Raw genomic sequence first — 27998 nt, forward strand, 5'->3', positions numbered from 1 at the left:
GTTCCTTTGACCTCATGATTCTCATTTGGTCTGACATGCACTGTGAGTTGTGAGGTCTTATATAGACAGGTGTGTGCCTTTCCAAACCAAGTCCTATCAGTTTAATGAAAAACAGCTGGACTCCAATGAAGGAGTAGAACCATCTCAAGGAGGATCACAAGGAAATGGACAGCATGTGACTTAAATATGAGTGTCTGAGCAAAGGGTCTGAATACTTATGACCATGTTATATATCAGTTTTTCTATTTTATGACATTTTCAAAAAAATCTACTTTTGTTTTTTTTTCAGTCAAGATGGGGTGCAGAATGTACAATAATGAGAAAAAATGAAATTTTTTGAATTTACCAAATGGCTGCAATGAAAGAGTGAAAAATTTAAAAGGGTCTGAATACTTTCCGTACCCACTGTATATTCTTGTACATAGGAGCAGTATTATAGCAGTAATATTCTTGTACATAGGGGACAGTATTATAGTAGTCATATTCTTGTACATAGGGGCAGTATAATAGTAGTTATATTCTTGTACATAGGGGCAGTATTATAGTAGTTATATTCTTGTACATAGGGGCAGTATTATAGTAGTTATATTCTTGTATATAGGAGCAGTATTATAGTAGTTATATTCTTGTACATAGGGGCAGTATTATAGTAGTTATATTCTTGTCCAGAGGGGCAGTATTATAGTAGATATATTCTTGTACATAGGAGCAGTATTATAGTAGTTATATTCTTGTCCAGAGGGGCAGTATTATAGTAGTTATATTCTTGTACATAGGAACAGTATTATAGTAGTTATATTCTTTTACATAGAGGGAAGTATTATAGTAGTCATATTCTTGTACATGGGGCAGTATTATAGTAGTTGTATTCTTGTACATAGGTGGGGTAGTTTAATACATGAAGATCAAATTTTACAATTTTATATGCAGTACCGTCATGTAAGTGGAGCATAAAAGAAATAAATATACACACATTAACAGTTAAATATTATTTTTAATGTAAAGTCACACAAAATGGTTGAACATTTGATCATAAAAGTGAATATTGTGATCTCTGATCTGTCCCTTGTCAATCTGTAGGGGATAAAGCTGTTTGGCTGCTATATAACCGGAGTGTGGTCATGTAAGAACTTCAATCCTTCAATATCTTCCCTACGGTGACTCCATTCTGCCATTGTAGCCAAATTAACAACTTTGACTCGTGATAAATGATTCCAGTCCCAGCGTCACATTGTGATACATTCTGGAGCTTAAATAGAGATTTTGTGGTGAACTCATCATCTGATGCTTCGTCTTCTCAATATTATATCAGCTCCATATTTTGATATAAAAGTTTCCTAAATTAATAAGCTGTGTAAAAATAAATATATGCACCCATCCAGGACACATCTCTGGTATTATATGTACAAGGCTCTTCCCATCTGATGGGAATGAAGAACAATCACCACATAGAAAACAGATTCCCAATTGTTTCATATACTTTGGTTTCAATTCTTTTCCATTTTTTAAATGTCTTCCAGGTGACAGAATAAAGGTACTTCCTCCTATACATTCAGTAGTTCATTAGTTCATGGTGCTCACAAAGTAGAGGTTTTGTTACAATGTATGATCTAAACGGCTAGGACTCCAGACTGCTATTTTTTTTTTTTTTTTTACACTTTATCAGTGCAAATAAAATATCAGAGTGGGGAAAATGTCTGCAGTTTAATGTCTAGAGCGGACACAACTGCTCCAAACCCTCGGCGTCAGGATATAAGAGTTACGCTGCATTTATACAGAAGTGGAAAACATTTTAATTGCAATTTTCTTTGCATAAATTTGTGTGAACAGTCACTGTTGCATGCCCCCTACTGTAGTAGTACTTATAATTAGAGGTTATGGGGGGCATTAATCGTCCCTGTAGTAAGTGATGGGCATACGTGGGGAGTCTTAGAGCTGCTCATTATTACTTATAAGTGTTACGTACCGAGCCCCCCACCCATAGTAGTGCAGTAATCAGTGCTTTATAAAAGACCTGGACATTATAACATTCCCTTGCCAATCGGGAGACTGGCTAGTTCACATCCTTATAAAATACAGATCCCGCTATTAGGTTTTCCTTATGTGTCGGCTGCTTCAGCTTCAACCATAAAGTTGTCAAACTGAGCAAACTCCAGAGCGCCTGTCCCTATGGCAGCCCAGCCGTGGACTGGTCCCAACGTGATAACATCAGTCCACAAGGGGTTACCGTTCAGCAGACCGGAGGCAAAAAATCCCTAAAACATGAAGAAAAATAGAAAGTAGCGCAATTATTACACTCTACAGGAATCAAGTCAATTACAACCTGTAAAATCATAAGGACAGCGGAGGTGTCACCCCCTGTATAACCAATATCAGGAGAGCGTTGCTGTCACCCCATGTATAACCAATATCGGGAGAGCGGGTATATCACCTCCCGTGTAACCAGTGTCTAGTGAACAGTGATCCCACTTCCTATATAACAGATATCCGGAGAGCGGTGAGGTCACTGCTGTATAATATACCTGATATCTGGAGAGCGGCGAGGTCACTGCTGTATAATATACCTGATATCTGGAGAGCGGCGAGGTCACTGCTGTATAATATACCTGATATCTGGAGAGCGGCGAGGTCACTGCTGTATAATATACCTGATATCTGGAGAGCGGTGAGGTCACTGCTGTATAATATACCTGACATCTGGAGAGCGGTGATGTCACTGCTGTATAATATACCTGATATCTGGAGAGCGGTGATGTCACCGCTGTATAATATACCTGATATCTGGAGAACGGTGATGTCACCGCTGTATAATATACCTGATATCTGGAGAGCGGTGATGTCACCGCTGTATAATATACCTGATATCTGGAGAGCGGCGAGGTCACCGCTGTATAATATACCTGATATCTGGAGAGCGGTGATGTCACTGCTGTATAATATACCTGATATCTGGAGAGCGGTGATGTCACCGCTGTATAATATACCTGATATATGGAGAGCGGCGAGGTCACCGCTGTATAATATACCTGATATCTGGAGAGCGGTGAGGTCACTGCTGTATAATATACCTGACATCTGGAGAGCGGTGATGTCACCGCTGTATAATATACCTGATATCTGGAGAGCGGTGAGGTCACTGCTGTATAATATACCTGACATCTGGAGAGCGGTGATGTCACCGCTGTATAATATACCTGATATCTGGAGAGCGGTGATGTCACCGCTGTATAATATACCTGATATCTGGAGAGCGGTGATGTCACTGCTGTATAATATACCTGATATCTGGAGATCGGTGATGTCACTGCTGTATAATATACCTGACATCTGGAGAGCGGTGATGTCACCGCTGTATAATATACCTGATATCTGGAGAGCGGTGATGTCACTGCTGTATAATATACCTGATATCTGGAGATCGGTGATGTCACTGCTGTATAATATAACCGATATCTGGAGAGCGGTGATGTCACTGCTGTATAATATACCCGATATCTGGAGATCGGTGATGTCACTGCTGTATAATATAACCGATATCTGGAGAGCAGTGATGTCACTGTTGTATAATATAACTGATATCTGGAGAGCGGTGATGTCACTGCCTGTATGGGCACTTAGGTGTCTTACCTTTACATGGAGGGTCAATGTGTGCCAATCTCTGGCCCGGACCCCTGCCATCCCCTTCCGCAGGATAATCGTCCCTTCTGATAATGACAATTACAGGTATTGGAACTTCAATCCATTATGTAATAAGTCTTGTATTATCTGAGTGTTGAGAACTTACGCAAATCGCCTGTGACTTTATAAGTGCCGTCCGCAGACACCCAGAAATAAATTCCTTTGGCCAAGTATGCTGGCGACCCTCCCTGGTCCACCCTGGCGGCAATGAACACGCTTCCTGAGCCCGGGGTCTCGATGTAGATGTCACAGGTGATGGTAATATTAGACCTGTGCAGAGAAACAATCTCATGGAAAATAAGACTTTCAAGATCACTGCTTGCTTCCAGTGAATAAACATTTCTATATATTTCCAGACACCAAAAATCCACCCTGATCTCAGTCCAGCTCATAGATGTGGTGCTGTCACAATTGTATCTGGTGTAGACAAGCCTGTGAGCTCATATCATTAGCAGCACATACCTTCCTCGCTGGAGACTTTGCTACAGTGTATCAGTGCAGATGAAACATATCAGACTGTGATAATCGGACATATCTCTCACCAGGAGTAGTCTCCGATCACGCTGATGGCCTGATTGGGGTCAGATGCCCAAGTGATCGGCCGCTGAGTCAGGACCTGACGGAAGGTGAAGACGTGATCTCCGGGGTCCGAGGCGTTTGTGAAGTATTCAAAGACGCCGGACTGATCAGCGAAACAAGGGGCTTCACTGAACGGAGGATTACCTGGACACGGGGGGACACACAAAGGAAAGAGACGTTACAGATATCCTGCCCGGATTGTGGGGTTCATACTGATCTAAGGCGATAGCTGATAAATGCCAGAATACCCCTATAATACAATCATCCTATATACTTCTTGTATTCAACAATGGCGGAAACATTACAGTGAGCTGCCCCTTAGCGCCACCTAGAGACTAAATATCATCAAATCTTAATCTTCGAGAACTCCCCTAAGACACAGGAGTCAGGACTTGAAAGAAACTCACGGACATTGAAGTCATCTTTGTATTTTCTAGGGAAAGACTGAGACGCTGGGGGGTTGGGATAAGAGCCTTTGTGCCCTGATGTCAGAGTTGTCAACGTGTACACCTCATCCACATCAAGCTCCAGAGTAAATGAGCCTCCTGTAACCTAAAAATGAAGATGTCAACCATTACTAACAGTCCTGTGTCCAGGACCCATTCCCCCGCTTCATGCTTTACCGCTATGGTGGATTTCTTGGTGAACAGGGCGGGTTTGCTGGAGTTGGCGCACAGCTTGGTATACCAGACCTGCAGTGATGTCAGATCGTTCTATGGAGCAGAGAAAAATGTTCTAATGGTCCGCCATTATAAAGGACATTATACTGCATCTCCGATGCCCTGATACTCACGAAGGAGCCGTCCAGCTGGAAGGTGGCATTCTGCGCAGAGACGTCAAATTTAGGCAGAGGAGGCCGGATACAGACAGAGTTGTCATGAGTCTGAAGATATATTGGAGGACAGGATTACACTCGTTCTCATAACCCAGCCAAAAACGTATATGGGGGAGACTTCCTAATCCTCTGGAGGAGTGGGCAGCTCCTCTATCAGAGGAGGAAAGGAGGGGAGGCAGCTGCAGCTTCTCATACAAGTGGTGCAGTGAAATTACAAGCAGCAGAATGGCAGAGAATCTCAAAAGTAAACACACGTGGTAAATAAAAAGTGGCTGACAATGAGGATACCCAAGGGTGAGAAAAAAAAATCCAGATCACCAACACATGTGTGTATATAGGATAAGTAGAGACCCAGCGGTGAGACTATAAATATAAAAGGAAGAAAACAAACTGAATACAGGAGTCTATAAGCAAATCGTATAACTTTATTACATAGAGATAAAAAATTTAATGGGGTGGGAGAAATAACCAGATAAAAAGTGGACCTGATATCCAGGAACAATTACCGTATATACTCGAGTATAAGCCGAGATTTTCAGCCCATTTTTGGGGGCTGAAATACTCAAGCTACTTACCAGGTAGCGGTGTTTTTCAGGAGTCCATGACAGCACTAACGAGAGAGGGGATCCGCCCTTCAGGGACAGGAAACCTACAGAGATAAAAGGGCGGCACCTCTCTCCCGCATCAGTTGGATTACAGAGCATGAGAGGACCTCCATTGATTAGTAACACATAAATATCTTAACACATTTCACCTTGTGACTAAAATTTGTAGAAAATTAACCTACATGAGAATATACTTATCGTGATGAAACCCATACCAGTAGAAAGGGAGGGAATATAGGAGTGCTGTCATGGACTCCTGAAAAACACCGCTACCTGGTAAGTAGCTTGAGTATTTATTCAGTCGTCATGACAGCACTAACGAGAGAATTACAGAGAAAAGAGTATTAGGGTGGGATTACTGCTTCCAGCACCCTTCTACCAAATGTGAGATCGTTGGAGCTACCAAGATCTAATCTATAATGATTCAAGAAAGTAGACGGAGATGACCATGTGGCCGCCTTACATATGTCCTCAATTGACACCTCCGATCTCTCTGCCCAGGAAGATGCCATGGCACGAGTGGAATGAGCCTTTACGCCTTCCGGGACTTCTAGGCCACCTGCTGAATAAGCCAGAGAAATTGCCTCCCTAATCCATCTACTTAAGGTGTTTTTGGATACTCTAAACCCTTTCTTGACTCCCTGATAGGATATAAACAGGGAATTATCTTTTTTCCAGGGATCTGTTAAAGAAATATATTTAAGAAGGCATCTTTTGACATCTAATGTATGGAGTTTGAGTTCCTTTGGGTTTTTAGGATTAGGACAAAAGGTGGGGAGATTTATCTCCTGGAGTCTGTGGAACTTAGGGTACCGTCACACAGTGCCATTTTCATCGCTACGACGGCACGATTCGTGACGTTGCAGCGTCGTATAAGTATCGCTCCAGCGTCGTATACTGCGGTCACACGTTGCAATACACGGCGCTGGAGCGATAATTTCATGACGTATTTGCGATGTAGAAGCCGTTGGTTACTGTGCGCACATCGTATACAACCTGTGTCACACAATGCAATCATGCCGCCACAGCGGGACACTAGACGACGAAAGAAAGTTTCAAACGATCTGCTACGACGTACGATTCTCAGCGGGGATCCGGATCGCAGTAGCGTGTCAGACACAGCGATATCGTAAATGCATCGCTGGAACGTCACGAATCGTGCCGTTGTAGCGATCAAAATTGCACTGTGTGACGGTACCCTTAGACGCTACTTTTGGGAGATAGAGGGGATCAGTTCTTAATACTACTCTATCTTCTCTAATCTGCATATATGGAGTCAGTCTAGAGAGGGCCTGTAAATCACTAACTCTCCTAGCCGACGTAAGAGCAATCAAAAGAGCTGTTTTTAAGGACAGGATCTTTATAGATGCAGATTCTAAAGGTTCAAAGGGGGGTTCCGTTAACGCTGAGAGGACTAAGTTTAAGTCCCACGGGGCTAGTCTTTTCTTAACGATGGGTCTTGATCTAGCGGCCGCTTTAATAAAACGAGCAATCCAATAATTTTTAGCTAACCCGCAATTATACAGCGCCCCTAAGGCTGAAACCTGGACTCTAAGGGCTCATTTCCACATGCGAGGCACACGTCCGTATCTCGCATGTGGAAACCAAGCTGTGGAGCCGGCACTCCAGAGCGGAGCGTGCGGCCGCATAGGAACACATGGAGCTGCACAGCTCCGCTCCAAAGTGCCGGCGCCAGAGCTTGGTTTCCACATGCGAGACACGGACGTGTTTCTCGCATGTGGAAATGAGCCCTAAGGGTGCTTGTAGCTAGCCCCATCTCGAGACCTTTCTGCAGGAACTCCAAGATCTTTGGAATATTAGCTTTCTGACTGATAACCGATCCTGAGACCGAAAGGAATTTTCTCCAGATTCTTACATAAATATTTGTTGTGGAGTTTTTTCTGCTTTTTAATAGGGTATTAATAAGTCCCTCTGAAAAACCCTTTTTTCTTAGTAATGACCCTTCAAATCCCACGCCATCAGATGTAAACTGGCCACTCGTGGATGGAAGACCGGACCCTGTGAGAGGAGGTCTGGGAGTTCTGGGAGAATCCACGGTTGAGAAATGGACATTTTCCTCAGCCAAGGAAACCACGGTCTCTTGGGCCAGAACGGCGCTATCAGAATTACATGAGCTTTGTCCTCCCGAATCTTCCTGAGGACTATCGGGATCAAGTTCAACGGGGGAAAGGCGTAGGCTATTTCGAAGTGCCAAGGAATCAGGAGAGCATCCACCGCCACCGGATTGTCTCTGGGGTTTAGGGAACAAAATCGACGACATTTTTTGTTTTCTTTGTTGGCGAAGAGGTCTATCTGTGGGTACCCCCAACGATGGGTGATCTGATCGAAGATGACATGATTGAGCACCCAATCTCCTTGCCCGAGCTTTCTGCGACTTAGAAAGTCGGCTACAACGTTGTGTTTCCCTTTTATGTGCAGTGATGTGAGTGACCGTAGATGATTCTCGGCTATCTGTAAGATACGACCCGATACCTCCATTAAGGACCTGGATCGGGTTCCCCCTTCGTGGTTAATGTAAGCTACCGTTACCTGATTGTCTGAGAATAGTCTGACGTGATGGTCCTGTAAGGATATAAGGAAATGTCTCAGAGCTCGTTCTACGGCTAACAACTCTTTGAGGTTAGATGACAAGTTCTGTTCGGAGGGTGACCAAACCCCCTGGACCCACATCTCGCCCATATGCGCCCCCCATCCCGTGGGACTAGCATCTGTGGTTAATACTCGCGATATGTGGTTTATCCAGGGAACCCCCTTACGCAGGTTTGGAGCGTGTAACCACCAACGTAAGGACTGAATAGTGGAATCCGACAAGGAAAGAAAACTATCCAAGTGACCCTCTAACAGACGAGTGTTGTACAGAACCTCCCACTGTAGGACCCTGGTGTGGTACTGGGCCCAACGTACTGCCGGGATACACGACGTGAGTGAGCCTAACAGTGACATTGCTCCCCTCAATGTTATTACCGGATTAGCAATCACTCTAAGATTCTGTCGTTGGATTTTTTCCAACTTAACGTCCGGTAGACGGCATTCTTGTAACCTCGAGTCCAATATGAGACCCAGGAATTCTTGAACCTCTAGAGGCTGCAACCGCGATTTTTTAAAATTGATTATCCACCCCAACCTTTGCAAGGCTGCAATTACTTTGTGTAGTTGGGACGTGCAGTGTGATTCAGAGTTTCCTATTATTAATAGGTCATCGAGATATGGAACTATGAGAATATCCTGCTCATGGAGATGCGCCATAACCTCCACCATTATTTTAGTGAACACCCGAGGGGCCACCGCGACACCAAAGGGGAGTGCCTTGTATTGGAAGTGTCTTATCGTTTCCCCTAAGAGGACTGCAACTCTTAAATTACACTGGTGGTCTACGTGTATGGGGACGTGATAATGTGCGTCTTTCAGATCTAAGACGACCATAAAACACCCGCCAAACAATAACTTTATTGCAGACTTGACCGACTCCATTTTAAATGACGGGATCCACAAAAACCTATTTAGGCCCTTAAGGTTTATAATTGTGCGAAAGGTATTATCTGGCTTCTTAATCAAGAAGAGGGGGGAATAGAATCCTTTACCCCTTTGTACTTCAGGAACCTCCACCAAAACGCCTTTCTGTTGGAGTTCCTGGACCTCAGTCTCTAATGCCAGCTGTTCTGTGGAGGAAGAACGCATTGGTGTTACTAGAAACCTGTCGTCCGGAGTGAATTGAAAGTCAAACTTTAGTCCAGACTCAACAATGTTCAGGACCCACGGGCTATTGGAAATAATACGCCATGCCGGATAGAAGGCTAGAAGCCTGCCTCCTACCCGGTCCGCCAGTCATTGTGGCTTCCTGTTGTCTCTAAAGGAATTAAACATGTAGCCTCTACCTTTCTTTTTATTGGCGTCATATCTGGATCTTTCTCTATTTGGTCTTGTTCGATCAAACCACCTCCTATTAGTGCCTCTTCTGTAAGTGGGCCTACCCAGGTAGGGAAAACGCTTCTTACTGTCTCCCGCTTTTTCTAATAATTCGTCCAGGACCGGACCGAATAAGTGCTCTCCCACGCACGGAATGTTGCATAATTTGGATCTGGCCTGCATGTCTCCTTGCCAACATTTCAGCCAGATTGCTCTACGGGCTGAATTAGAGAGTGCGGCCGACCTAGCCGCCAATTTAACTGAGTCCGCTGAAGCATCAGCAAGGTAAGCCGCAGCCCCCTGAATCATAGAGAGGGAGGATAATATTTCATCTCTCGGGGTTTTGTCCTTCAGCTGACCCTCCAGGCTATCCAACCACACCATCATAGAGCGTGCCGTGCAGGTGGCAGCAATTGATGGTCTGAGAGCCCCTGCTGAAGTTTCCCAGGCTCCTTTGAGAAACACATCTGCTCTCCTGTCCAGTGGGTCCTTTAAAGTCCCCAGATCCTCAAACGGTAGAGAGGATTTTTTAGAAGCCTTGGCTACAGCAGCATCGAGCTTCGGGGCTTTATCCCACGTGGCCGATGCAGACTCCTCGAACGGATACTTCCGTTTAAAGGATGGAGGAAGAGAACCTTTTCTTTCCGGTTTTTTCCATTCTCTGGAAATTAGGGCGCTAACTTTCTCCACCACCGGAAAGCATCGGCGGGATTTACGGTCCAGACCTCTGAACATGACATCCTGCATGGATTTCTCTGGCGGCGTCTGCTCAATTCCAATTGTATTATTTACCGCTTTAACGAGGCGGTCTATGCGGTCAAAAGAAAAACAAGAATGTTCGTATTCAGAGCCCGAGGAGGATACTGATGAGAGAGAGGCTTCCGACTTCAGATCTCCTAAGTCACTCTCGTGTGAACTTGGGGATCCAGGGTCTATTATTTTAGACCCCCTATTATGAGATTGAGATCTTGTAGAGCTTCTAATCTCTTGTCTAACAATCTGTCTTAGACTAGAAGCGAAATCTGGTGTCTCTTCCGCTATTAGACGCTGGATACACGGACCACATAGTCTTTTAACGTATTCGTCAGGGAGAGGAATACCACATTCTGCACATTCCTTGTGCTTGGATTTAGAGGACCGCTTTTTTCCCTGATGTAAAAAAAGGGAATAAGGAGGGACACCAATCACTAAGTGAACTTTCACGATGATCACTTACCCCTACAGTGTCCAAGTGGTACCGAAGATTGCGGGGGGACCCTCTCCACCGAAGCAATATCCATCCGGCTTGAGGACTTTCCGGCTTTAGCAGATTGATCAGCTCTACCTCCAGGACGACTACTGCCACTAGAACGTCGCTGGGTGTTTGCTGCATGGGGCTTCTCCAGGGGTTGACACTGCTGCTCAGAAGGCAACTGCTCCTGCTCCTGAGACTCCATTGTAACAATGGATATGAAGCATGAGGCAGCCATCATTGAATCCTTAAGTAGCCGGCCCCCTAAAGGTACCTCCCCCTGATGGGGGACAGCAGGCCAATCCTGGTGAACTGCCTGGTACAAGCCGGCGTGTGGGAGGCCCCTCCCTTCCCCAAGACCCCCGCCAATGGTACTCACGACATCCGTCCGGAAGTACCGCCGCAAGTTGCAACCGAAAACACCCCCACGCCGACTATTCAGGGAAGATCGCCGGGCGCCGCCATGTTTTCCCTCAGTGAAACGCACTGCGCATGCGCCGGGCGTCATTGCCTCTTGCCGAACTAAGCACCGCCCCCCTATGCGCGTCACCTCCGGTGCGACGCTTCCGGGACGCTGAGCGCAGCGCTCGTGCTGCTTAGGACGCCGGTGCAGAGGGGAAGCTCCAGCCCCAGCGCCGGCAGCCAGGGAACCGCCGCTGCGATGTGCACTACCAGCGGAAAAATGTGCCCGTGCCTCTTAGTACGCCGGTGCAGAGGGGACGCTCCAGCGCACAGTGCCGGCCGCAAAGGTACCGCTGCTGCGATGTGTGCCACCAGCCGGGAATACTAGATACATCCTTAGTTTCGGAGGGCCTCCCACACAATACTCACCCGCACCTGGCGATGGGACACCACTCGAGACAGCACTCCCCCTGAAGGCTGCTCCTGCCGTGCTGTTGCCTACCCCCACAGCCCTCTGTGGTGCGGCACTTCCAGCGTCGCGATCAACACCGGGGAAGGGGCCATCCCGCCTCCAGGATCGGTGAGTCGGACCTGGGTCCCAATTTCTTCGCCTTTCTTCAAAAGGCCTCTGCAGGGTCCCCTGTCAGGGACAGGAAACCAACTGATGCGGGAGAGAGGTGCCGCCCTTTTATCTCTGTAGGTTTCCTGTCCCTGAAGGGCGGATCCCCTCTCTCGTTAGTGCTGTCATGACGACTGAATAAAGTCCCCCTCTCGGCTTATACTCGAGTCATACCCAGAGGTCGGCAGGGGAGGGGGAGCGGGGGTTGTCTAATTACACTCACCTGCTCCTGGCACGGTCCTTGCAGGTCCCTGGCTTCCCCGGCGCCTGGCTTCTTCCTGTACGGAGCGGTCACATAGTAACGCTCATTACAGTAATGAATATGCTGCTCCACCTCCCATAGGGGTGGAGCCGCATATTCATTACTGTAATGAGTTGTAACGGTGACTGCTCAGTACAGGACGAAGCTGCCGGCGCCGAGGAAGCCAGGGACCTGCAAGGACCGAACAAGGAGCAGGTGAGTATAATGGGGAGGGGGAGCGCAGTGCTGCGCGATATTCACCTGCTCCGCTCCATCTTCAGCGTCTTCTGCAGTGACGCTCAGGTCAGAGGGCGCGGTGACGTGGTTAGTGCGCGCCCTCTGCCTGAACGTCAGTGCAGAAGACGCTGAAGATGGAGCGGCGCTGGAACGAGGAACAGCTGAATATTGAAAGTGCCGGGGGCCTGAGCGACGGAGAGATGAGTATGTGATTTTTTTTTTTTTTTTTCTTATAGCAGCATCAGCAAATGGGGCAAGTGTCTGTATGGAGCATCATATGGGGCCATAACGTTTGTGCAGCACTATATGGGACAAGTGTCGGTATGGGGCCATAACGTTTGTGCAGCACTATATGGGGCAAATATCTTTATGGAGCATCTTATGGGGCCATAATCAACATTTGTGCAGCATTATATTGGGCAAATGTGTCTATGGAGCATCTTATGGGGCCATTATTAACCTTTATGCAGGATTATATGGGGCATATTTTAAAATGGAGCATCTTATGGGGCCATCATAAACTTTATGGAGCATTATATGGGGCTCCTGATTCAATATGAATATTCAAAAACACTTAACCTACTGATGTCTCAATTAATTTTACTTTTATTGGTATCTATTTTTACTTTTGACATTTACCAGTAGCTGCTGCATTTCCCACCCTAGGCTTATACTCGAGTCATTAAGTTTTCCCAGTTTTTTGTGGCAAAATTAGGGGGGGTCGGCTTATACTCGGGTCAGCTTATACTCGAGTATATACGGTATGTAGCAGAAACAAAGACAAAAGTGAACGGCACTGCCCGAAAACTTATTGATTACATTAAAGCCGGTGTTTATAAGTCATTTTTGTCCAAAAAACAGCCACATTATAGGATCCTGGGTGCAACTCCATAGAAGATCAGATTTGTTCCATAGTGTGAAGAAAAAAAAAAAAAAAGCGGAATGCACTCACCGATCTCAAAAGACAGCTTTTATTGAATCTTCATGAATAAAACTTCAGGGCCAGGGGAAGAGGAGTGGAGCTCAGGCGAGCAGGAGGAGACGCACAATGCTTGCGCTTCAACGGGTCTGCATAAAAGCTGTCTTTTGAGATCGGTGAGTGCATTCCGCTTTTTTTTTTTTTTTTTCCTTCTTCTCTTCACACTATATACGGTATGTACGGTAGTTTTAATTAAATACATTTGCGTTGAAATATGATGGTAAAGATATAGATGCAATTTGAATGATAAGACAAAAAATATTAAATAAAGTGAAGGGTATATTTATATAAATTGCATAAAGTGCATGGAGGTAGCTAATTGGCTTAAATGCCTACATAGAGAATTGCCGACAGGATGTTTTAGTGTCCGAAATGTATAATATATGACACAGGTAAGTAGGATGGTAAAGTGCATGTACATATAGTGGGAATCCTAAATAAGGTGCATGTGCATATGGGCTATTTTGTCTATAGGATCACCAAGTGGTGTATATAAGCCAACAAGTTCTGACAAAGGCAGACACCAAAACGCGCGTCGGGGTGAAGGCATCCAGGGATAGCCAGTGTATGCGTACATACAGGTAATGTAGCGTTTTATACGCTTATCCCCAACTTGTTGGCATTTTATATGGGGCTTATATACACCACTGGGTGATCCTATAGACAAAGTAGCCCATATGCACATGCACCTTAGTTAGGATACCCACTATATGCACATGCACTTTACCATCCCATTTACCTGTGTCATAATATACAATCAGATGTATTATACATTTGGACATTAAAACACCCCGTCAGCAATTCTATATTTGGGCATTTAAGCTAATTATTTACCTTTATGCACTTTATATACCCTACACTAATATTTTTTGCCTTATCATTCAAATTGCATCTGTATCTTTACCATCATAATTCAATGTAAATTTATTTAATTTAAACTATGTAATTGTTCCCGGCTCTCACATCCGCTTTTTATCTGGTTATTTCTCCCACCCCATTTAATTTTTTTTATCTCTATGTAATTAATAAAGTTATACGATTTGCTTATTATAGACTCCTGTATAAGGTTTGATTTCGTCCTTTATAAGCAGAACGGGATGAGGACATGGATGCAAAAGCAGCTCCTCATAAGTAGTAGAGTGGGGAGAGGAGGGAGATGCAACCGCAGCTCCTCATATAAGTAGTAGAGTGGGGAGAGGAGGGAGATGCAACCGCAGTTCCTCATATAAGCAATAGAGTGGGGAGAGGAGGGAGATGCAGCAGCGCCTCATATAAGCAAACAGAGGAGGCTCCTGATTTGGATCAGAACACACCACTCAACTCTGACGTTACAACAAAATCTAATCGCACCCCGCACCCACAGCGCTGTATGTGCTTCCGCCACTGGACGTCTCCTGCTTATTACCATAGTCTCGATAATGATTGTGATGTTCCCATTCCGGTCAGTCAGGGCCACGTAGCTCCCACCCTTCTCCAAGTGACCGACTGTCCGCAGGTAATACCACCCCGGCTGCGTGAACTGGGTGGTGTGAGCTAGAAAAGATGAGACACGTGAATGGACACTCCAGGCTGATACTGGCATCGTGTGCCAATGATTATGATTACACTCAGCTGTGTGCACATTTACAAACAAATACAATCTATTGCTGTTTTTTTTTTTTTTTTTAAATCGATACCCGTAATCCAGATGGGAGAGGACACCACGTAGTTCCCACTCCACGGCTCCTTAGCAGTCATCAGCCCTTCCAGCCCAAACGGAAGCTGCTCATAATAACTGGCCACGAGGTTCCAAGAAATGGTCCTGAAAGAAGAGCCCACATAAGGGACAAATGTGTTACTGCGCAGGAGACCAACGGAGAGACAGACAGGGCGCTCTGATACAGGAGGCAATTATCACCCAGGTCATCCCATAAGGTGACTGTCCCGGCTGTACACTCACGAGGTCATGTTCCCATTCACATAATTCTGGTTGAGGATTCGCGCCCAACAGCCACCTCCGACCTCATCATTAAATGTGCTGTAATCCTCCGAAGACCAGAGCTTCTTCCCTGTGGATACTGCGTCATCGATAGTGTGAGTGCCGGGATAGTGAGCGCTGGAAAAGAGAGCAGAGAGTGATGTGACCTAGATATCATCAGTCACATCACTGAGCATGCAGCAATGTACACAGTGACTGCACCAGCAGAATAGTGAGTGCAGCTCTGGAGTATAATATAGGATGTAACTCAACTCAGGATCAGTAATGTATGTACACAGTGATGGCACCAGCAGAATAGTGAGTGCAGCTCTGGGGTATAATACAGGATGTAACTCAGGATCAGTAATATAATGTATGTACACAATGACTGCACCAGCAGAATAGTGAGCGCAGCTCTGGAGTAAAATACAGGATGTAACTCAGGATCAGTTTTGTATGTACACAGTGACATACATATATATAGTGAGTGCAGATCTGAAGTATAAAGCTACATTCACAGATCTGTATCGCCCTTCCTAGTAAACTGATCCATACACATCAGTTTTAAGAAATGGTCCATGTGAGACTCTGAGCTCGTCCTATTCAGAGCAGTTTTGAAGATCATAATCGGCCATTAATGTCTATGGGGATTTGTGATTCAGGCATGAAACTAGGAGGACAGACTGAGTTCTCAACCGATATGTTGCTAAGAGTAGAGTTAAGTGAATTTGTTGGGTTTCCTCTTATTCGGCAAGCTACAGCGCTTACTGAATAAGCTGCAGAAGGAACCCGGCTCCCGCCAGCTGTTCGGCTCCGCAGCTGCATGTGTTGCAGCTGTGTGACAGTCACGACACATGCATGGAAAGCCCAACAAACAGGCTATCCATGCATGTGTCATGCCTGTCACACAACCACGACACATGCAGCTGCGGAGCTGATCGGCCGGTGCGATCCAGGTATCCAGGTTCCCTCTGCAGCTTATTCGGTAAGCACTATAGCTTGCCGAATAAGAGGAAAGCGAACAAATTTGCTAATCTCTAGTTAAGAGTCAATGGATGAGTCAAGTTCACACAATCTCCTGCTTCACTGGGAAAAAAAACCTGATGCAACTAATATGACACCTTAGAAAAAATAGTAAGTTTCTCTGGGATGGTGACACTCATGGATGTGTGCATGTAGCCCAATAATGGATGTAACTGTCCTGGCTGTCGTCCTACATATCGGGCACATGAGTCGGATGGAGCAGTCTCCTACCCTATCACATCGATGACCCTGAGGAGTTCGGTGTCCCGCAGCATTTGGAAGGAGATCGGTTGCCACATGTTATCGCTGGCGATGATCCTCACCCGCTCCAGACCGCTTTTATCCAGGGTGTAGCGCAGTAACTTGGTAGAAGAGAGGGAGGCAGAAAGAGGAAAAAGGAAAAGCGGAAATCACCAACTATCCTCCAGAGAGATGAACTGACTGGCAGAGTAGAGGCCAGAGGGGGAGAAGAGGCCGGAGAGGAGGGGGAGGGGAGGCCGGGAAGAGGAGGAGAGGAGGAGGAGTAGAAGACGAGAGGAGGAGGAGTAGAGGACGAGAGGAGGAGGAGTAGAAGACGAGAGGAGGAGGAGTAGAGGAGAGGCCAGGAGTTGGAGCCAGGGAGAGGCCAGGAGGAGGAGTAGAGGGGAGGCCAGGAGGAGGAGTAGAGGGGAGGCCAGGAGGAGTAGAGGACGAGAGGAGGAGTAGAGGAGAGGCCAGGAGGAGTAGAGGACGAGAGGAGGAGTAGAGGAGAGGCCAGGAGTTGGAGCCAGGGAGAGGCCAGAAGGAGTAGAGGAGAGGCCAGGAGGAGGAGTAGAGGGGAGGCCAGGAGGAGGAGTAGAGGGGAGGCCAGGAGGAGGAGTAGAGGGGAGGCCAGGAGGAGTAGAGGACGAGAGGAGGAGTAGAGGAGAGGCCAGGAGGAGTAGAGGACGAGAGGAGGAGTAGAGGAGAGGCCAGGAGGAGTAGAGGACGAGAGGAGGAGTAGAGGAGAGGCCAGGAGTTGGAGCCAGGGAGAGGCCAGAAGGAGTAGAGGGGAGGCCAGGAGGAGTAGAGGAGAGGCCAGGAGAAGCAGTAGAGGAGAGGCCAGGAGGAAGAGGAGTAGAGGAGGAGGAAGAGGAGGAGGAGTAGAGGAGAGGCCAGGAGGAGCCGGGGAGAGGAGGGGCATGCAACATGCAGACACGCAGTGAGGATTACACAGGGATTGTACTGTACATGCAGCTGGTGTATGAGGAGTGCATGTGAAGATATGGATCTGTGATGTGCCGTGTGTGAACAAGCCTTTATCCAATAATAAAAGCAGTGTTTTTACTGCGTATTTTACACAATTTATATGGTCCATGTTTTAGTCTCATTTCCTTGCTTTTGTAAATCATCAATGTGTTTATCAGATCTGCAGCGTCTCAAAGTCTTTCAGCATTTTTCATCCATTCAAATCACTGTCTAAATAATACATGAAGTATGAAGACAAGTGTAATGTATGCAGCGTTTTTAATGTGCAAAAAAGCAGCAAAAACACCCGGTGTGAACATACCCCTGGAGGTAGTCCAATGAGGATCAGGACGGGAGAGGGGAAAGTGCATGTGTTGTGATCCCACTACTGTTGTCACACCTCAGGATTCGATCCGGCAGCGTTGGGTTTGTCTTCCAGCGTCTCTATCCGCTGAGCCGCTGGAGATCCTGCGCTGTGCAGGTGCTGATTACCCTTTGCCTTTTGCTATCTGGCCTATCCGATCACTCTGGAGGGGCTTCTATTTAAATCTCACTGCTGCCTCTGGTCCCTGCTGGGGATGGCTTACAACGCCCCAGTTTGGTGAAGGAGTAGTCCTTATTTGTAGCTTATGGTTGTGGTGTGATCTCTAGGAGTGAGAGCATGGTTTTTGGATTGTGTGTATTTCCTATTCACATTGGTCTCATACCTGCCACGGTGGGGGAGGAAATAGTTCATTGTGCATTTAGGAGATCAGTAAGAAGCATCTTCAGCATTACAGGTAATCCGGGGAGCAGGGATAGCTAGGGCTCCCCTAACACTAGGGATAGAGAAGGAGCCCATTACCCCTGGAAGCCCAGTTACAGGATTGTGACAACTGTCCTGTGTGACCCTGACTGCAGACTGACAGGATAAGTAATGGATTATTGAAAGCCAAAAATGCACAGGATTGAGCAGAGAGAGAGCATACATAGAAGAATGAAAAGTGATAGCACTCCCCTCCCCTGCAACATTCACGTTATAGGAGTCCTCTGCTGGGAAACGTCAAAAAAACGAAATAAACCGGCACATCCCTGACCTGAAGAGCTAACAATGTATCAGCCAGTGCTGTCCAGATCGGGAGATACATCCGCTGGTATATTTCAGTCACCTGCAGAGCTGCGATCACTATTCTGCCATATTACCCCACAGGTTGAGTCACTTGATACGACAACCTCCACGCTGTATTACATAGTGGCAGATGACATGTAATTCACGTTATATTGCGGATTGTCGGCAGACGGCCACCCCCACCTATAGGCCCCTGGAGCAGGACTGCCACAGCACAGTCCTACAATGCAGGTCCGATGGGGGTGATCAATACAGAAGACGAGAATGGCAGTCCTATGTAAACGTTCACTTACCCTATTATCTGCACAGCATTGTTTAGATAAGGATCAACTACCATGTCATGTGCAATCTCCCAGTTTCCATCCGCAGCGATGATACCGACGTGGTTTAACCCCAGCCTGTCCAGGGTGTGCCGAAGAACCTCAGGGACAAAGCGTACATGTCAGCCGTTACCACAGAGGCAATGCAGGCTCCCACTCGTCTCTACAGAGCGCAGATGTGGCTAAATAAAATTCCAGATCACTGGCCCTTAAGTGTTAATCCGTCCACCTACAGCGCCACTGCTGTGCCAGCACACAAACATGGCCGCCCTGGCACCAGCTCTGGAACCAATGACCCCAAGTATCAGCCAGGGGCTTCAGATCTGCAGCATTTCCCGAGGATGAGGTGCACCTCGGGGGTCATCTCTGGAGAACCCCAAAGTCAAATGTCACACTGGCATCATGGCGTCTTTGCACCCGGTGGCTTTTTAACTGTCGCTTATGAAATTAAATGATGATTGTCAGCTCTTCAGGTTAAGGGAGTCCGGATATTTGCTAATGATGATACAACATTGCAAAAGGAGTGAAAAAGACAAAAGCAGCGCCGCCCAAGGCTGGGCACCTACCTTTATATAGGTGGCATCGAAGGCACGCTCGTTCCATATCTGAAGATTAAACAGAAGGATGAGTAAGAACAACGTCCCAGTGTAACAGCAACGTACAGGCGTTTAACAGTTCTCACAGCTGAGGGTTTGTATCAATGTATCGGCTCAGAAACTAAAATATATCTGCAGCACAGATCTGTCTCCTGCCCTGAGTGTTGGTTACAATAAAAAAAAGAAAAAAAAGAGGGAGAGTGGCACTTCCAGCGGCTCAATAAAACAAGGATTGTGTTTGCAAGCCATGAAAAAGACAAACAGGGTTAAAAAACTGACGCGTCCAGGACGCCCTTAATCATAGTATTAGTGATGGCTTGTAAATAGAATCTGTGCCGCCCTCCCTCGCTTTCCTTCTGTTGCTGTGCTGGCCCAGATATGGCCCCCATCGGTTTGGCCTCCATTGGTCTCTAATCATACAAGCGAGGTAAGCTCCAACCACCCCCTTTTTTTCTCTATGTTGGTTACAATACATCAGCCTGGATACAACTGTAACAAACCCTCTGCATAGCTCAGCCTCTCTCACCCCCACGTAGTCTATGTCCAAGTCATGGTACTGCTTCGCGCCAATGATCCAGGAGACGACGTAATACGCGGTGACATCCGGGAAGTCATATGGCCAGTTCTTGCCATTACCGATCCAACCAGGAAACGCCCAGGGCAACCCTGAGAACAGACACTGGCAATGAGCGTGGGACCAGGGCCACAGCAGGGTGTGTGGGATAAGACTCACCCACAAGTTTAATGTCCGGGTTCCTCTTCTTGGCTTCTTTCATCAGCCACCATTCATATCCCCGGAAGTAGTTCTGGTCGTCCGGATAGTGCATATGGGACGGTTCTGTGCCATCTGAGAAGTTTGTTACAATGTATCAGTGCAGGTAACGAAGTCCAGACGGCTTAGTTTGGACTGGATACAATCTAACCAAACCTGCCATACATATTTAGTCTGTATATCTTTTTTGGCCTCAATCTAAAAGCCCCCATGTAAGGGCACTACACCAAAATGTCTATAATCTGGCACCCCATGTTCCAAAAGATAAGGGGGAAAATATCCTGACAATCCAGCAGGGGGCAGAAATACTGCAGCTCAGATCAATATCATTAACAGGAGCTGAGCTGCAGTACCAAGAAAGACCACTACACAGCAAACGGCGCTGTGCTACTCCATCTCCATCAACATGCCCCCCATGTTTTATTATTATTTATTTATTTATATAGCACCATTAATTCCATGGTGCTGTACATGAGAAAGGGGTTACATACAGGGTTATAGATATCATTTACAGTAAACAGGTTTACAGTGACAGACCCTGTCCTTGCGGACTTACATTCTATGGTTTTACACTGCAGCTCTGCTTTTTCAGATTGGCTTCTGTGTATTTTAACACCATGTCAGCAGAAGTCAGATTATCACATTACAGAAATTAGAGATTATAAATTTTTATATTTATCTCAACTCGCAGAGAGTAAATTATCATCAGCAAACTGCAGCACATAGACAAAAGGGAAGGAGCCATAATATGGATGACAGACTTAAAGGGGAGGTTTCTGGAGAGAAGACTCCTCCCCTGTATAATCATATCTGTAGGGCTGTCATCAATAGGTTGTGTTGGTAATGCACTGCTGGCAGAACCATTATTGAGGATGTAGTACCCTAATCGTGGGGGCACCACTGTTAACAAGCAGTGACTGTCAGAAGGTTCCTATGCAGTAAGCTGATCACAAAGTACCAACAATGTTAGCGGCAGCCGGAAACCAGGCGGTAAATCAATTCACATCAACGGGACCAGTCCTCACTATAACCAAGAGGGAGACCCGGAACAAAGGACCACCCAACCAAAAACAGGAGGCGCTGGGAACGTTACCTGTCGTCTGTGCATCTCCTCCAATCTCCACCTTAAAGATGTGCAAAGAAGCTCCAAAGTTCGGCTGCAAAAAAGAAAAACACCCTTTTGTATGAAAACTACAGTATACAAGTGATATACTGAGGGACGGCAGGCACAAAACATACAAGTCAGAGTAAAGTTTGCTGCTCCAAAAGGACACGCGTGGAGCGGCTCCAGTGCCACTGCATTGTAGTCAAGCCTCCTGCTCCCTCAGAGATCCAGGCTCTGTCCGTCCTGCTTTTCACTGCAGCTCTGCTCCACTAGGACACAGCTGTGGCTCAGCTGCATTGTCTATTGGAGTCTATGGTGGTCTGACTCCCACTCCATATTGTCAGATGGTACTTTTATACTGCAGCTTTAGTCACTTCACACACAGCTCTGATCAGTGGCTCCAGCTCTGCTGCACTGTATATTGGGGTTCCAAGTTCTGGGAAATCCTTTTCTTTCCTTTCTTCCAAGAGTTAGAACTTTTATTTTTATCACTGACGGAGCCGTATAAGCGAGGGCTAGTTTCTTGTGGGAGGAGTTGTATTTCTGAATGACTGTATTCATTTTTGCCAAATAATGTAGTGAAAATGTGAAAAAAATTACAAGTGGTCAAAAATACAATTACAACTTTTTTTGTGTATGTGGGGGGTGTTTTTCCAGTGTTCATATTGCTGTAATAACTATCTGGAAACACAAGTCTCCAGGTTGTGCTCTCAGAGACACCGAACCACATAGATTTTATTTTTTAATAAGTGATGAAAAAAAATTCAGTTTTGTGGAAAAAAAGTTTTACTATGTGTATTTTTTTTGCTTTTTTATCTATTGAGCCTGTGATGCAGTGAACCCTCTTGCAGCTAGGGGGCGCTGTGTGCGCTCCTCAGGATATGCAATGGCCGATGTGTGTCGCAGAGGGAGTCTGCGCTGTAAGCTTGATGTAATGTTGTTCTGGGACCTGTAGTCCCACAAGTGTTTGTATAGTTACGAAGGGAGGCTTATTCGGCTAGTTCGAGAGCTGGGCGGGTTGGACTAGACACACACCACTAAGCTATGGGAGTGGTTACAATTACATAATGTGACCATGGTGTGGTCACATGGTGGTGTAGTGGGCTCTGCAATGGAGTCTGTAGTGGCTCCTGTGTATGGATCCGAGTGGTCTCTGTAATGGAGACTGCGTAGATCCTGGACGGTATGTGTGTTGGGAGGTCCTGAGTGTGGACTGGATCCCTGAATAGCGCACTGGGAGGCCATGGATCTGAAGACCTGTGTGTTGGGAGATCCTGGGAGTAGGATTGGATCCCTGTTAAGCGCACTTAGAGACTTGTGTGTTGGATGGTCCCAGGTGGAGACGGACGTCCTGAATAGCGCACTGAGTGGCCTGTGTTGGAAGTCCTGGGAGTAGGACTTCCTGAAGAGCACATGGAAGGAGTGTATGCAGAGTCTGTGATGGCGCTGTATTGGGGGAGCTACAGCCCGTCTGAGGATCTGGACTAACTGATATGTGACTGCCAGGCAAGTTGGTGATCCAGGTTCGGCAGTTTCTCTGGAGGAGAGAGGACTGGCAGGAGTCAGCGTGTGGAGCAGGAGCTCCTGGAATGTAACCCAGAGTATGGGGAACTGTAAGCACTGACAGGGGGTCAGTTAACCACTTCAAGACGCAGCCCTTTTTCGTTTTTCGCTCCCCTCCTTCCCGGAGCCATAACTTTTTTATTTTTCCGTCAATATGGCCATGTGAGGGCTTATTTTTTGCGGGACGAGTTGTTCTTTTGAACGACACCATTGGTTTTACCATGTCTTGTACTAGAAAACAGGAAAAAATTCCAAGTGTAGTGAAATTGCAAAAAAGTGCAATCCCACACTTGTTTTTTTTTTTTTTTTTTTTTTTGGGGGGGGGGGGGGTTATGCTAGTTTCACTAACTGCTAAAACTGACCTGATATTATGATTCTCCAGGTCATTCATAGACACCAAACATGTCTAGATTATTTTTTATCTAAGTGGTGAAAAAAAATTCCAAACTTTGCTAAAAAATAAATAAATAAATAAATAAATAAATAGATAAAAATTGTGCCATTTTCTGATACCCGTAGCGTTTCCATTTTTCGTGATCTCGGGTCGGGTGAGGGCTTATTTTTTGCGTGCCGAGCTGGCGTTTTTAATGATACCACTTTTGTGCAGATACATTCTTTTGATCGCCCGTTATTGCATTTTAATGCAATGTCGCAGAGACCAAAATAACGTAATTCTGGCGTTTTGAATTTTTTTCTCGCTACGCCATTTAGCCATCAGGTTAATCCTTTTTTTCTTGATAGATCAGGCGATTCTGAACGTGGCGATACCAAATATGTGTAGGTTTGATTTTTTTTTTTATTATTATTTTATTTTGAATGGGGCGAAAGGGGGTGATTTAAACTTATTTTTTTATATATTTTTTTAAAACCTTTTTTTTTTTTTTTTTTTTTTTTTACTTTTGACATGCTTCAATAGCCTCCATGGGAGGCTAGAAGCTGGCATAGCCTGATCGGCTCTGCTACATAGGAGCGATTATCAGATCGCCCCTATGTAGAATTACAGGCTTGCTATGAGCGCCGAACACAGGGTGGCGCTCACAGCAAGCCGGCATCAACAACCATAGAGGTCTCAAGGAGACGATCATGTGACGGGGGTCGGCAATGCATTTGACAGCGGCATTTAACTAGTTAATAGCGGCGGGTGGATAGCGATTCCACCTGCCGCTATTGCACACGTCAACTGTACACAACAGGGGGAAACACGACATGCACCGTACTAGTACGGCGCATGTCGTGAAGGGGTTAATGAACTGTGCGGTCACCCATGGTAACTGGACGGAGTAAAGTCCAGCAGGTGTAGTGCCTGCAACCTAATGTCGTGTGTTGGTGCCTGTTGTGCTCCATGGACATTAATGAACTGTTCGGCGTGCAGTCGGCCACGGTAACTGGCAAAGTGGTCCGGCGTGTTTAGTGACTGCGCTTCAAAGAGTATATGAAGTATCAAAGTTAAAATGTATATAAATGAACTATGTGTTAGGCCTGTGATGTGCAACATGGCCTGCAGTGCAGTTTATGCTGCCTAAAATAAACCGGATGGACTGGTTAAGTGAAAAAACGTGCCTGTGTGACCCACAACACATGCAGTAAGCGCTATCTCACAAGCCGTTTAACGGCTTGCTTTCTGGCGTGCTGAGCTGACGTTTCCAGTGATTTGGGTTACATACCATGTTTTTATTGCATTTTTTTCAAGGAAGATGACTAAAAAAAAATTCTGAGTTCATTATTCCTATATTTTGATAGATTAGATTTGCATGAACGAAAGATACCAAATCATTGTTTCTTTTACTTTATTTTTAAATGTAGGGAAAGGGGGTAAATTGAATTTCTATAATTTTTTCCCCAGGGGTCGAAGCATTTCGGTGCGAAACGCGCGTCGGGTGTGGTGGGTCTCCGGGGTCTCCCTACTGGTAACTATACCTATATATTTATGCAGTGTTTACAAGTGTATTCTGTTAGGCTGTCTAGCTGACTTTTTCACTTTTGCATTGGGGCGTGCTAGTTTACTGCACAGACACATGTCTCATTTAATAAGTATATAATCACTTTGATTCTGTTTATGCTATATGTGCACTTATTGTGCATCCCATGTATGCTTACAGGTATATTTAGCTGCATTTATGTACCAATTTTTGGCTCTTTATTGTTTATATTGAGGGGGTTTTCCTGTGTGGGACCCACTGTTGCTGCTGTATCAGTGGTTACTGCCTTATGTGTTGTCATTGGTTTTATGTATCAATAAAGGTTATATTCTTTTATTTTTTGGCTCTTGTGTGAGGGTTCTTTTTTGGTATTTTGTTATGCTCATACCTTCATGGCCCGTGTAGGGTTATCATTTCGGTGTTTCTTTTTTTTCTAATTCTGAATAGGTTAAATATTTGATTTCTTCCCAGGCTTATTTAGTATTCTTTTATTAAACACATATATATATATATATATATATATATATATATATATATATATATATATATATATATATATATATATATATATATTTATTTTTTCTGCCTGCGGCTGAACTTCACAGGAGAACTAACACTGCAGCAATGGGGGCCTTCGGCAGGACACAGTCTGCCATGGTAACTCAGTGGTCCGTGAGGGACCATGAAGATCGTGCCACATGGGCCCAATGGAAGCCAGTGTGTGTCAGCTCTGGCACCCGTTCCATTTAAACTCGCCGTCATTGGTTGACAGCGCGAGAACTCGAGTCCGACTGATAGACAATGATACCAGCTGTGCCATGTAGCCAGCAACAGCTGTATATGGAGGGAGTTCAGCTCCTGCGCCTCATCCAGACTCGCAGATCTCAGCCCAACGTTCATTCATATCACAATCAGAGAAGTGGTTAATAAGGGGAGAGTCCCGTAGATCCATCCAGATTACAAGTCACATTTCCTTGCAGTCTATTTCCTCCTGATCTGCAGCCGAACAAGCGGTGATAACAGTGAAATGTGCGGGTGACAATAACATCAATACCTCTGCTATCAGTCATGGCGATCAGTACATCACGGGCAGATTGTAACATAGAATATTACTAAAGAAAGACCAAACCAAAGCCCACACTAGAGGAAATGAGAAATAAATGCTGCATCCAGGCCCCTCCGTCATGACATTCTGCCCCACAACATGGAGGATCTCTGATTGCAGTTAGTAAACAATGGACACACCTGATAACATGCCAAACTTCAAACCCCAGCCTGCCCTGGCCCTGCTTACAGCTGATACTTTGTATCAATTGTCTCCAATCTAGACAGTCCCAGTAGGACCCCCGCCTGATACATTGTGCCAAACTACCAGTACAAAAATAAGCACATATTAAAGAGGCTGAAAACTACTCAGACAACCCCTTATCAATCACTATTTCCCCCCAGGAAAATAATAATACTCATATATTCATCAGCGGGGTGGGACGCCAGCTCCAGAAGCTATTCTAGGTTTTACTGGGAGGGGGGACATTGGCATTGAGAAGACCCTAATGATGAGCTGTCAGTCAGTGCCAGGGCGCCAAAAGTTGCCGGGCAGAACAAAGTTAATTTCCTCCAGGCAGCGGGGCTCCAGGTGCGGGCACAAGGCAGGTTCAGAACTTTTTTTTGTCCTAGAGATTAACCCCACGACAGGTTCCCTTTAAAGATTAGAAAGCTACAGAATGTACCATTAGGTGAAGACGCCGCCGCTCACAAAGCAGTAGATGGCTTTACCTTAAACAAATAATCCAGGATCTGGGAGCGGAACGGCTCCGGGTAATTCACCAGCAGACGGGAGGTGGCCTGAGAACACAAAACGAGAGCATGGAGACCGAGAAGAGCAGACGGGGGGCACAGCCAGCCCAAAGTGACACCCAACACAATCCCCCCAGCAACTCTAACTCCCTCATCACCTAACTGTGCCCCCACGGCTCCCCTCAGAGTCACCTCATCACCTACCTGTGCCCCCCATAGACCCCCTCCTCACCTAACTGTGCCTCCCACAGTCACCTCATCACCTACCTGTGCCCCCCATAGACCTCCTCCTCACATATCTGTGTAGCCCCCAATGCCCCCTACTCACATGCCTGTGCAGCTTCCCAGTGCCCACTCCTCGCACACCTGTGTCTACTTGTCCCCCCACCTCACCCCCATCACCTACCTGTGCCCCCCATAGACCTCCTCCTCACATACCTGTACCCCCCCATAGACCCCCTCCTCACCTAACTGTGCCCCCCACGGCCCCCCTCACAGTCACCTCATCACCTACCTGTGCCCCCATAGACCTCCTCCTCACATACCTGTACCCTCATACCTGCACCCCCCCCATAGGCCCCCTCCTTACATACCTGTGTAGCCCCCACTGCCCCCTCCTCACATGCCTGTACAGCTTCCCAGTGCCCACTCCTCGCACACCTGTGCCCACATGTTCCCCTCCGATACCAGCGCCCCCCACGGCCAGAGACCTCCATTCCCAGAACAGCCCTCCCACCCGGCCGCTTCCTCCCCCGTCTCCGGGACACTCACGCCTCCTCCGCTGACAGCTCCGATCCCATCGAACTCCCGGCCCAGTCCTCCCCGGTCACTGAGCTCATACACCGCCCGGACCCCGAGAACACAGAGCGCAGCCAACAACAGCCGCATGACTGCTGTCACCTGACCCGGAGTCACCTGACCGGTCACATGACACCCGGAAGAGTCAGGAGAGGAGGGGCAACAAATCACCAGTGTGATACTGTGAAGTGTATCTAATCCTATCCTGGCTGCTGAGCCGTGTATATAATCCTCTCCTGTGTGATACTCTCTGCTGAGCTGTGTATCTAATCCTGTCCTGTGTGATCCTGTCTGCTGAGCTGTGTATGTAATCCTCTCCTGTGTGATACTGTCTGCTGAGCTGTGTATCTAATCCTCTCCTGTGTGATACTATCTGCTGAGCCGTGTATCTAATCCTATCCTGTGTGATACTGTCTGCTGAGCCGTGTATCTAATCCTATCCTGTGTGATACTGTCTGCTGAGCCGTGTATCTAATCCTATCCTGTGTGATACTGTCTGCT

General features: G+C 46.3%; 1 protein-coding gene across 2 annotated transcripts; it reads right to left on the bottom strand.

Annotated features, from left to right (window-relative positions):
• Positions 1-974: 974 nt before the first annotated feature.
• On the bottom strand, positions 975-27630 carry GALC (galactosylceramidase). 2 transcript variants are annotated; one of them, XM_077267568.1, is made up of 17 exons: positions 27471-27630; positions 26679-26747; positions 21409-21472; positions 20277-20390; positions 20070-20209; positions 19514-19552; positions 16545-16675; positions 15273-15428; positions 15010-15134; positions 14739-14866; positions 5051-5140; positions 4881-4970; positions 4665-4809; positions 4221-4401; positions 3785-3948; positions 3628-3704; positions 975-2255 (listed from the first exon to the last, which is right to left on the bottom strand). In XM_077267568.1, the coding sequence occupies exons 1-17, from the start codon at positions 27585-27587 to the stop codon at positions 2100-2102; spliced, it is 1986 nt and encodes a 661-aa protein (XP_077123683.1). In that variant the 5' UTR covers positions 27588-27630; the 3' UTR covers positions 975-2099. The 2 variants fall into 2 exon arrangements, with proteins under 2 accessions (XP_077123683.1, XP_077123684.1); XM_077267569.1 differs by lacking the exon at positions 16545-16675 and adding an exon at positions 18921-19048 and having other exon boundaries at positions 27471-27628.
• Positions 27631-27998: the final 368 nt, after the last annotated feature.

This window comes from Ranitomeya variabilis, chromosome 1, assembly GCF_051348905.1.
Source record: "Ranitomeya variabilis isolate aRanVar5 chromosome 1, aRanVar5.hap1, whole genome shotgun sequence".
NCBI classification, from domain to species: domain Eukaryota; kingdom Metazoa; phylum Chordata; class Amphibia; order Anura; family Dendrobatidae; genus Ranitomeya; species Ranitomeya variabilis.

Excerpts from the sequence above, each read along its gene's own strand:
- GALC (XM_077267568.1), bottom strand. The coding sequence starts at position 27,587 with ATGCGGCTGTTGTTGGCTGCGCTCTGTGTTCTCGGGGTCCGGGCGGTG. Across the intron at positions 5,141-14,738 it reads CAATCATTATCGAGACTATG|ACTCATGACAACTCTGTCTG; the intron begins GTAATAAGCAGG and ends ATATATCTTCAG. Across the intron at positions 3,949-4,220 it reads GTGATCGGAGACTACTCCTG|GTCTAATATTACCATCACCT; the intron begins GTGAGAGATATG and ends TTCTCTGCACAG.